At 38.6% G+C, this 12,542-nt stretch overlaps 1 protein-coding gene across 8 annotated transcripts in view; it reads right to left on the bottom strand.

Moving 5' to 3' along the window:
- Positions 1–12,542, bottom strand: part of KIAA0825 (KIAA0825 ortholog) — a 192,562-nt gene that overhangs the window by 131,088 nt on the left and 48,932 nt on the right. For all 8 annotated transcript variants that reach the window (XR_013394645.1, XM_028747987.2, XM_028747985.2 and 5 more), the window contains 2 exons: positions 9,411–9,601; positions 5,978–6,160 (listed from right to left, as the gene is read on the bottom strand). Coding sequence is in view for 7 of the 8 variants with exons in the window: in XM_028747987.2 (XP_028603820.2) it covers positions 5,978–6,160; positions 9,411–9,601 (374 nt within the window). In the remaining variant the exon portion in view is untranslated. The remainder of the gene's footprint in view (positions 1–5,977; positions 6,161–9,410; positions 9,602–12,542) is intronic.

The raw sequence follows: 12,542 nt of genomic DNA, 5'->3' as shown, positions 1-12,542 counted from the left end.
CAGTAACAACCCTCTCCTGCGGTTGCTCCACAGAGACTGGTATTCTCTAGAGCTGGGCTATTGTGTAGCCTTTACACTTAATACAGAATTCTTTCTGCTTTGTTCCATGTCCCAACACAGGATAGTTCAGTGCCCACAAATAAACATTTTATAGCCATTTGCTCCCTTGCAAACAAAAGAGGTATTTTTCTGCAACTTCTGTTGATCTTAAAGAACTTTTTTTGAGTATGCTTGCAGCAGTGAGCAGCTCTCTGCATGCCAGCTTCTAGCCCAGCAGCACTTACTAGGCTTGTGGTTCTTGTCTGCCTTGCATAGCGAGATTCAGGGGTTCATGACTGCCATGACAACCATACATTCTCTCAGCATGTCATCAGTCAAATGAATGTGGGAGGCCACCTTCTCAACTGTGGCAGAAGATGGCTATTTGGCTGTGGAGGATTTCTCTTGGTCTCTCTTCTCATGGTCATTTCACTTTTTGCTAAGGTTCAGACTGGCAGCAACCACTTCTCTCTGCAGGGGTGGTGGACTTTGATAAATTTCTAGCCGAAATGCCAGGTAATACTGTAGGCATTTTGTGAGGTGATTGACATTGCCTTCATCAGGTAAAGCTTGTTTAATTCCTTGGTTTACTGGTGTGTTGGGAATTGTGATGTAGGAAGCAGAATAGCTGTAGTGAAAGTTGCAGGAAACTACTGTGTGGTGACCCAACATAGTTAAAACCTATTACTGAGCCTCACCATGACTGTGATGAAAGTGAAGAAACAATACTTCTCCTTTATATCTGACCTTTGGTGGTGTTAAAATCACTATCTGAGAACAGTAATGGACTGGAAAAGAACCAATGAACAAAAGCTCAAGCCACGCAAAATGAAAGTACTGTTTGTGAGTAGGGAATCTGTCCAGGGAAGTGGGGTTCTGAGTAGGTGGCACCCCCAAAGGATCAAGTCCACAATCAAGAAGTGTTCAAAGATCCAACTTTGTCACTAGAGGCCCAAGTGACCTTAGTAGTCCAAGGCGCCTTTCATTAACTTCAGCTGGTGCCCTAGAAGTAACTTGTCCTGGACAAAATAGCCTGGTAGATTAGACTACTTTGAAGAATGCAGACAACACTGCAGAGAAAGTACAAGTAAATCAAAATGCAGACGCTGGGCTACTAACTGAGACTGGTCATTGGGAACGTATTTTGTCAATGCTTAAACAACTGAACTGATTCCTGGTTCTTTGTATGATTCAAGGTGGTGGTGCTAACCTTTAAATGTGGAACTGATTCCTGGCTATGAAGCATGGCCCATCTTGGAGATTATGGGGACATTCTCTCAAAAAAGTAAAACAATAAGAGTGCTCTGACCCCTGGCTAGATGGAAGGTGATACCCTGAAGGATACTGAATGCCCCCCTGTCTTCATTGGAATACATTCCAGACATTTTTCTAAAGTAATTTTCAAATGGATATGCAGCCTAAACACCAGTGAATAACCTGGTTGCCCCCACTGTCCATTACTAGTAATGAAAATACTACTAACAGACAAATATATTCAGGTTAAATTTCTTACTTTAATCATTAGTGCATAACCACAGCTATTAGGAAATGTTCTTTCTGTATAAAATATCCTATAGCAGCTGCCTCTTGTCTCAAAAGCTGGGGAAAGCATCTGTGAAAGTATTTGATACAAGAGCAATACAGTATTCCATGTTTGAGTTGTGCTATTCTCCTGTAGCGTATGACAACGTGAGAACTGATTTTGTAAATCTTAGTGCTAGTGTGAAATGATGAGATGCATAAATGATGAATTCCCAACACTGTTGCCTTATAGAATTTAAATAATTTGATGTTGGAAAATAAACTGGAAATTAATATTGGAGACAGCTGAGATAGTTTGGTACACCTTGACTTAGTCATCAATATGCTTTTACTGGACTTACTTTGTACCAAGAATATGTGAATAGTATAAACATTAAATACATTTAAATTCCTTTAGAATTTGAGTGTCTGCAAAGATTATGAAAAGCAGCATTTACATGCTGATAGCATTAAAACGAATTAGGATAACTGAGCGTTCTATGAGATTTTTAAATAAAAAGATGGGAGTCTTTTACTTTTTAATGGAATACAACATATTGGCAATAAAACTGAACAGGTAACATAGGTTCCTATTAAAATTGACAGCAAAATTGAATTGTTGTGGATTGCAGTCATGATAATTTATTAACCGCCAGAATGAATTTTCAGGAATGTGTGACACTCCAATGATGTCAAGGTTGATTCCAACTTCAGGCAATACTTCCATGATACTTGCAGATGGGCGTCTCAGATAATTACATTCACTAGCACATATAAGCTGCTCATTCCAACACTGTTGGCTTTACCTCCACTAAAGCCAAGAACCAGAAAAGGAACTCTTGGTCTCCCCTGAAAGGTGCTTTTCCCTGAGTGACAGTACAGCAGGTGGGATGTACCAAAGGAGTCCCAGTAATGCAGGGAATTCCAGGACACCTAAGTCTACAGAACCACTTGCAGCAAAACACATTTTCAAAAAGAGGAGTCAGCAGATTCATAGAAGTCCAGTTTATAATGTTTATCCAAAGTTTTTGGTGTGGACCAAGTGCCAGCTCTGTGGATGCCAATAAAAAGATCATTGATGGCAAATGTTGCCATAGTAAAAGCAGACCTTGTGGAATGGGTTGTGATATTCTGCAGGGCAGGCAGCTTGAGAGAGTCATAAGCCAAGATGATACATACCCTCAGCCAGCATGCTAGCTTTTCTTACCCCAAGAGGGTGGAAAGGAAGAAACAACACCTCTGTCAACCTGAAGTCCTTAGTCTGGCTGATACAGACTTTAAGCACCCAGTAGATGATCCACTATGTGTCAGGCCTTCTCTAAGGGATGAATCCGGTTAGGCCAGAAGGAGGTTCTGGTTGTAGTAAAAACTTGTATTTGTCTTAGGCATGAATGATAGATCCATACAAAGAATCACAGTCTTTCCACACAGTCTTTCAGGAATATGCATAAGGCACTCAATTCCAAAATAAGCCATGTTGATGTGATGGCCATCAAAAGGAGGACCTTATGAGAAAGGATGTGGAGAGGAACAGTTTGGAATGGTTTGAACACAAGAGTCTTTAAGTTCCTCGAATGAAAACGATGTACCACAGGAGGACATATAGGGATGCCCTCTTTAAAAAACACTTTGGCTGGGAATAAAAGCCAGTTGAAACTGTTTGAGGAGGTAAGTGATGCCTGTGTCAAGTCAACAGTAGCAGTACTGAAAGTCAAAAGCATGAACAGAGCAGCCGCAAGACTCCTTCTCAGAGAATTGCTGGGAAGAGTTAAACAATTCTGCCACTCTGGCTCCCATTCATCCATCAGCTCCAGATCACTGTCTCTGCCATGCAGTGATCAGTCAAAGAACAGGGAAGGGGAGATAGGCACTGCTGCTGGTAGATTTTTCATGTCCCATATATTGCACCCTGTGTGGCGGCTGATCCAGCACTGCCTTGGTACTAATTGCATCAGCAACTGCTGCAGTAGCTGAAGTGGTTTTCTTTTGGGTTTGGGGGGCACGGGGTGTGTGTGTCCTGAGAATTTTAGGGGCTATAGCCATTTGGGCAGTTAAGACAGAGGGCTGACAGAGCACAGAAGCATCAGTGGCTGATAAGGCTTGCTGCACTGAAAACCAGGGCTTTAAAGAAAAATCTGCTGTCGTAGTTGAAAATGTATCAGGTCTTGCTGTCAACACATGCAGTGGTATATGGGTGTGGTGGATTAAGTTCTGTGGCTGGAAAAGCAGCAAACCAAGCCCCGAAGAATGGGGACCACCTGCCTCCACACATCCCCCCACCAAGTCAGAGATGGATAGGGAGGAAAGAGAAACAATACATAGGCCAAAAAGAAGGGAGGATGAACAGCGGGGGAAACGACCAAACAAAATGGTGGGTGGGAACAAAGGCCAGGAAAAAAATGTGGATTGGCAAGAAAGAGAAGGAGGTTTTGTTTAAAATTGCAAGTCAAAAATATTTATATCAGTGTTAGGAAAGAATGGTATGTGACTCATAGGAAACAATTCAAAATAGCTATATTCTATATATGGCTTGAGCTAGCATGTCAGTTAAATAAATCTTGTTTTCAAAGATGAGCTACTTGCAACCTGTAGGAACCTTAGTGAACACATTTCAATTTTTTCAGGAATAGTAGATATCACTTTCTCTATTTTGTTTATTTCCTTCATGTATTAAAATATACATTTTGAAAACAAACAAACAAACAAAAAACCAAATTCTTATTTGAAAGAATAGAAGGAATTCCATATTTTGAAGGGCTTCAGGACAGATAGTCTTGAGTCGTGTGTGTCACTTACTTGATGTAGTTTATTGATTGCAAAGCAGGTTTCAGTTCTCCAAGGAAACACAGATAGCTATCACTAGCATGTGGTTATGGAATGTTAGATGTACAACTGTTGCTTGATCAATAATAAGTTTGTTGTGATTTTCCTTGGATACAATATGTAAAAACCCTCTGGATTTAAGCTTAGAAATAGCCATGTTGTGTTATTTTGTTTACAGTCTCAAAGGGCTGTGTATCAGGACATGAATGCACAAAGAGTTGGAAGAAAAAATATTCTTCCCAACAGCTAAAATATGGAGTTTAGTAGATGACAGCAGTAAGAATTGTACAATGAAATATGGTTCCTTTTCTTAGTGTGTTTTGAATTAAAATCAGCATGCCTGCTCCCTCCAAAGTTATGAAGTTATACTTAGAAGTATCACAAAGCTACTGAGAGATTTGTTTTTATTTAAAAGATCTCAGTTTGCATCTCACCTTCCATCTAACATAATAGACTCAAAACAGGTTACAAACTTGAAGTCCCCCTTTTTAAAAAAGAACAGTCTTGATACTATACTGTTTAGTTATATTGTAGTTCATTAACAGTCTTCCTCACTTTGGGGGCTTTTGGTCATGTGTACATTTCATCATGTGCCTTCCATTCGGGACTTTTGGTCATGTGCTTATTCTCTCTCCCACTTACCCTTTCCCCCCTCAAACTCCTGCCTCTTTCCTTGTCCTCTTCTCCTTATTGTCTAGGACAGGCATAGGCAAACTCGGCCCTCCAGATGTTTTGGTACTACAACTCCCACATCCCTGACCACTGGTCCTGTTAGCTAGGGATGAAGGGAGTTGTAATCCCAAAACATCTGGAGGGCTGAGTTTGCCTATGCCTGGTCTAGGATCAACCTTTATCTTCTAGGTCAATGACTTTTAAAAATATTTTTCTTCCCTCAGTCTTTTACCTGGCCTGCTCCTGTTAGGATTAGAACAGATCAAAGGCCCTTAGGAACACAGGATGCTAAGCCCATCTAGCTCTGTATTCTGACTGGCAGGAGTTCTCCAGAGTTTTGGGCAATGAGCTTCAGCCCTCCTGACGACTTAGCCCCAGCCCCAGCCTTGGTCCCATCCACATCATACATTTAAAGCGCACGGCTTCCCACAAAAATCCTGAGCTACAATTTCCAACACTCTGTACAAATTGCAGTTCCCATGATTCTTTGGAAGAAGCCATGTGCTTTAAATGTATGGTGTGAATGTGACCAAGCAGGCAGTAGAGTTAGATATTGCTAGAGGCTTTGCTATTATTATCAAATTCTTAACAACGCAATCTTATGCATGTGTATTTGGAAGTAGTCGCTCTGTGTTCAACTACTCCCTAGTATGCATGTTTAGGATTGCAGCCTTGAAAGTACTGAATATAGACTGGTTTCAAGTTTACCAGATTCTAATGACACTATTTTCCTCAAACAAATCTGCTGCAGGGTAAAATAATGTACATTCAAGCACCGCTTCCTATCCACGGTTGAAACCAATGTTCAGATTTTGGTGCATCATTACCATACTGGAATCCAGCCATTACGCAAAGATAGACGATTGTTACTCCTTCTATAGGATAAATGTCTGTTTGTCTTAAAATATTACATCACACTTACTTATACAGGTTCTCCAATGGTGCAGTTAAAAAGACAGCTGCTGCAAGTAAATTGTTGCAATACTTGTGTATTTTATAAATACGACGATTTCTGTCTTTTTGTGGGATCAACAGTTCTTGCACAGAACTGCAAACTGACCACAGCATGCTTTCACAGGTCATCAGAATTGCTATAACATCTATTCTGTAAGAGACAAAGCAAAAACCCTGAAATCAATCGAGGCATGCAATTCAACCCATTCCATCAAGTAATCTGCTACAATGCAGAAATGATTTTTATAGACAAGTGATCTCTTTTACATTATTTAAAATCATCAGGAATTTTAAGTAATAATAATATAATCTTGTCCCTGGCACAACATTCCCAAAGTATATACAGAGCTCTCATGTTTCACTTTCCCCACTGATTTCAAGAAATGAAGATTATCTGTGGATTAGCTCCCTCCATAGATATGAATGAGGAAGGAATTTACCACTTGCACTGTTATACATGTGCAAGCTAGGATTATAATTTGCTAAAATTTGCAATTTTATCAAATTCTGAATACACCAAATAAAACATTACAACTAAATATATTTTAATTTCTCTGTTCCTTACACCTGTTATAAAATGAAAATTGAATATGTTCTTTTTCTGTTTTCTTCAGAGCTTTTTATCCCCGGTTCTTAACAAATTTCAGAAACAATACTGAATATGAGTGGAATACATTTTAAATAATTTATATATTCATTTGATTGTTTGCTTTATAATATTTAGACACACATATTTTCTTTTCCAAAAAGGATGGTAAAGGTAAAGGGACTCCTGACCATTAGGTCCAGTCATGACCGACTCTGGGGTTGCGGCGCTCATCTCGCTTTATTGGCCGAGGGAGCCGGTGTACAGCTTCCGGGTCATGTGGCCAGCATGACTTAGCCGCTTCTGGCGAACCAGAGCAGCACACAGAAACGCCGTTTACCTTCCTGCCGGAGCGGTACCTATTTATCTACTTGCACTTTGACGTGCTTTCGAACTGCTAGGTTGGCAGGAGCAGGGACCGAGCAATGGGAGCTCACCCCGTTGCGGGGATTCGAACCGCCAACCTTCTGATCAGCACATCCTAGGCTCTGTGGTTTAACCCACAGCGCCACCCGCAAAAGGAAGACATTAGTTTAAATATTCATGGCACAATTTTATATAAAGAGTTTTGGAAACTGGTGCCCTTTCCCCATTCCTTTAGTATACAAGTTCCATTTTATATTGATTTCTCATCATGGGCTCCAGATGTGCTTTCTGAGTACCCTCTCTTTTCTCCCAAGATTTCTTTGCCACTTGTCCCATCTCCCATTGTTTCATTATGGTTCCTCTATTATTACTTTCTTGCTTTTGTATGAACATGCTATATTATGATAACTAGTATATGCCAGAAGCTGTTTAAGAGTTACATAGCTACCAGTTAACGTGGTACTGTAAATGTCTTTGGCATGACAAAGGAGGAACAGTGAGTTGTAAAAAAGGATTGCAAAGACTATGGATACAACCTACATCCCACTGGCATTAATGACAAAGCTCACATTTTGATTGTAATAGGGCAGGATTGCTATCCAAACAATGTATACATCTGCCTATCAGATTTTCAAGAAGAATGAATCAATTGTCATGATTTCAACAAAAAGCAAATAAAGTACAGAATCTGCAGAGAACAGCAGAAACAGATCAGGACTCAAATACTCTAGCAGCTGAATTTGATCATACTTCTAATTCCAGAATTAATATTAAAAGCCTGCTCTGCTACACAATAGAGTATGTATGTTCTCATTCTTCTTAATTATAAAGAAAATTAAATCTAGAAATCACTAGGGTGTTTCCATTCTTTATGTATGCTTACAGACAATAGTCTAAGTATTTTCATATATACTGAAATCTATAAATCCTCTGTATAATGAGGTTATACACACAAGCAACATTTTGAAAAATAAGTTCCTTTGTAGTTTGTACCTAGATGCTGGAAAATATGTGACATTTGAAGGATGGATCTGCTTTAGTCTACCATGTTATTATTTTTCTGTAAAAATAAAGCTTTGTATATTGCACCATATATATTTATTTTGTAGCTTTTACTTCCACTGCTAGTTGCTTCCTGTCATTAGCCATTTTTATCATCTCCTTGGTGAGTATCATGCCCACAACTAACCTTGGAAACATATCGCATATTGAACTTAAAGGTTAAAAGCTGCAGTATGAATGATCAAAGGCATACAATTTTGGTGAACACTGAAAAGATACGCAACTACAGCTTGGACTAGAAAAAGCACTTTTTCATGCATGAAAAACAAATTTCCAGGGAGATATTATATTGTTTTTAGAACAATTCACAGCAAACCATGGGCTCCAGCAGAGCTTCTGGTTTACAGTAAGCACATAAGCTTGGACAAACTGATGTCTCAACTATAGTATTTTAAATCAAGCTAACTTGTTTCAATAAACCACAGTTTAGGAGAGAGGTTGCCAATGAGGTGCCTATAGAAGAGAAGCAACGGTAGCTCTAAAATTTTCCCTTGAAGTACTCATGAAGCTTCTCAGTCACCCCTTCTACTCACTATACCTTGGTCATGAGGTGGTTTAAGCTGGTTACCTTCTTCTCCCTTGAGAAGTACAGAGAGCTGCAGGAGAGTGATGATTTTTCATACTTCCTCTTTCAACTCCACGGGTTTCTTAAGTTGGATCTACTGGATCCAACTTTTACTTAGATTACTTGGAAAAGCAAAGAATATGTATAGGTGTGTGTGTGTGTGTGTGTGTGTGGTCACTTTCTGTGCCTCTGTGGGGGAAGTGGAGAGAAATTGCCAGAGGGGACATGGCCCACAGTTCTCACCAAAAAGTCCAAATGTAACCACAGGCCAAAAAATGTGGTGATCCCCTAGTTCAGGTTTGTATGCCATGTTAACCTAAAACAGAAGCAGATGCTTCTAATCTCATCACAGCTACACTGGAAAAAAGGGAGGCATGGGTTTGCAAGCCAAATGCTCACTGTAGCTTGTTTGTGTATCCCTAAGCCATGGTTGTATTGTTACATTTGAATGCAGAAGAGTTTACTTAACATTCACAGAGTAAAAAGTTCAGGCACAAAACAACAATGCTTAGGCATAAAAGAAAATTAACCTTCTATAAACGATTGGATGGCTTCCTCAGTCTTATGCTTTAGACAAAACTTTAAATGGATTTATCTCAACAGGCTTTTAATGTGTAATTTCTGCTGCTTTTTAAAAACGTTTTTATATTCAGTGCTTGTTAAATTGTATAGTTTTGTTAGCTTGTATTGTCTTTAATAAGATATTTCATGATTATTTCATCTTAATTTATGTAAGTTGTTCTGAATGCTCAATAAGCAGAACAGGAAACAATAATAATACATTCACATCACCCACAGCGCAAAATTCAAATCAATCATTACCTTATCTGCGGTGTTCTCTTGTAACTGGGCTGGGCCTGAAAATATCTGCAAGCCAGGAGTGCCAAGGATTCCTCCAGCACTTCTGTTAAAATCTCCTGGGCTAGCACAGGGGGTAGAACAGTCCATAGATCATGATGAAGAGCACAGCAGAAATAATGCCACATCTGGATGGAGAATGAGCATCTTTCCCCCTGGCAAAACCAACAAATGTTAAACAATAGAAACCCATCTTCCTGAATGTCAGGTTGGATTCAGTGAATCTAATCCATTCAGGCCGAGAGGAAATAGTTGAAAAGTATGAACTGCTGAATAACTAGACCAGAAACCTTGCAAGATGCAAAACATATTTCCCCTCCCAAAAACAACTCATGTCGTGTTTCAGTTGGGAAAGCAGTTTTCTTCCAAAACCACAAACATTTGACCTACCATAAACTTACCTTCCCCAAACCTATTTTGGATAAGCATGCTGTACTGTGTAGTTACTCATTTACGAAATTGTGTACAAGTACTCACCATCCCTGCTGTGATCAAGGGCAAATCCCATTGTAAAAGGCTGACCAACCATGAAGCAGTTACTCTTATTTAGACTCTTAATTGCTACTGAGAATAACTTTCTATGCAGCTGTCACCAGCAAGTTAATACATCTCCAGGTGCTCCAACTTCTTCACTGAAGGCCATAAGTAGATGTTTTCCAAATGGGGCATTTATATCCACATTACAAGTTGAGTTATGTTTTATAGAGCACAGGTAACTCAGGCTGAAGTTCTACACATTCTTACCTGGGAGCAAGCCCTATTGAACAAAATGGGAACTACTTCTGAGTAGACATGCATACAATTAAAGTACCCTTTGGAGGTACACGTGGCAAAAAATTAGAGGATCCTTGCTGAGAGCCTTAATCCTACCACAATATAAGAGAAAGTACCTACAGACCAACTGAGTGAGTTAACTTATTTCCCTACATTGATAGATTATAGACATTATAATTCGACAGCCTATAAATACAGCCAAAGAGTTGAAAATACACCCAGTGTTCCTTACTGAATGTAAATGTTCATTCATTGTTATAATTCTTTTTAAAGATCCTTTAGCTATTTTATTATATTTTAACAATACCAGAAACAAATATAGTAACAGTCTAAACTCTGTGACAATTTTATGCCTCTCCAGATTTTTTTTTTTTCATATAGCAGAGATTATTATAATTTCCTGTCTGATATGCAACATACTATGAAGTTCTATTATTATGGGTCACTATAATGAAGCATAACTATTTTTTAAAAAAACCTTACCAGTGAAGAGCTCTGCAAATAATGCTTCCAAGATTAGCATCAAATTAAATGATTTATATGTGGACATTTTATTAATGTTTTATCATGCATTTTATAATATACAGGTAAAGTCATTAACTGTTGAACATTTGCTGCAATAGCAGTAAATTATCAGTAGGCATTATGAGTAAACATTGTTAAAGTAATAGTAATATGAATGAATAAATAAATAAATAAATAGGGTGATATCCAATATTAATCATACTCAGAGTAGACTCACTGAAATAAGTGACCTTCAGTAATTTAAGAACACTGATTTCAATGGATCTACGTTGTGTATGACTTTGTTGGATATCACTTTAGAAACTATTTAATAATTTATGAACCATTTTGAAGCCGTTTTAATTGAATTCAGTATTTATTTATTTTTTAAAGTATTTAAAATACATTTAAATATATGTTCTACTGGGTATATATCCTATACTCGGTTCATTGTGTTTTATGTAGTTATTTGATATTTAGTATCTGAAATTTCCAATATACCAGAATATATATTGTTCTTATTTAAATTATTCATATTATTTCATATCAAAGTAGATTCTTGGTAATAAATAGAATCCTCATTGAGATTTACAGGGAACCTTTCCCTGTTTGCTATCTGTTGTTATGTCAAAGTATCTGAATGCGTAAACATCTGCTATTTTTGCAAGCTTCATACAATAAAACAGATGTGGGCTTTTATTTAAATTGTATGTCAAGAAACAGGCAGCTGGGCAGTACTACATAAGCCACTCAGTATTATCTACAAATAGACAACTTTATTTTTGACAACTAGAAAACATGCGTTTTGGAGATTGCAGCAGATGTTTGTTTCATTAAAAGCTTTATTTCAGTTTGGTAGCCAAGCAGGTATTCCATCTATTTAGTTGGTGAGATACTGCACTAGATTGTTTTCACATCACACCACAAGCTACTGCAAACTGTATCTGTTTTAGAGTGCAAATCCCCACTGCCCACCTTGGTTGTGGCATTAACTATGGTTCAGCTATCCAGAGTTTGAAATTAAGGTTCACTGTCATTTTGAAATATTTATATTCTGTAAAGAAGACAATATCAGAATTACTACACTTCACATACTAGCTAATTATTTTATCCACCAACAAATACTGTGCTCAGTGCATAGCCATGGAAAAATTCTTTGCTCCAGTGAGTGTTGATTGGTCATGCATGTTGATAGCAGGGCTGGCCCACCCATGAAACAAGATCAGGTGGTTGCCCCAGGGGGCAGATATGGGCCTGATGAGCACACTGCCACTGCACTCTGTGGGTGCCCCCCATGCTGCCTCCTGCTCTGCAGGTGCATCCTGCTGCTGCCTCTGCCATGGGTGCACCATGTGGGGGCATGGCAACACAGTAGGGCTATACCTGTGATGGGGCACACGCACCATGGCAGAGCATTTTTCCTCAAGTGGCAAAATGTTATGGGCCAGCCCTGCTCCCAAGCAGGAAATCATTCAGAGGAAGCAGGCAGCTGCTTCTATGGGTGCATATTTTGGGATCATAGTAAACTATAGTTATTTTCTGTATATACTTTCTTGCAACACACTGCAGTTCTTTTATGGCACAGTAGTTTGGAACAAAGTTTGGAAGTTACTTGATTCAACCAACTGGGGACATTTAACAGGAGTGTAGATAAGAAAATAATGAATTCATCTGTTTTAAAAATGAAGAGTACTAAAAAGCACACAAAGATGTACTCATACCAGAATGTAAACATCTAGAAGGACTTGATATTCTTTTGTAATTACATAATATTATAGCTTGGCCTTTATTCTTGACCATTGCTGCATGCACATAAAG

This window comes from Podarcis muralis, chromosome 11 (genome assembly GCF_964188315.1).
Source record: "Podarcis muralis chromosome 11, rPodMur119.hap1.1, whole genome shotgun sequence".
NCBI classification, from domain to species: Eukaryota; Metazoa; Chordata; class Lepidosauria; order Squamata; family Lacertidae; genus Podarcis; species Podarcis muralis.
Note: the sequence above shows the minus strand (reverse complement) of the source record. Positions and strands in the feature narration are given on the sequence as shown.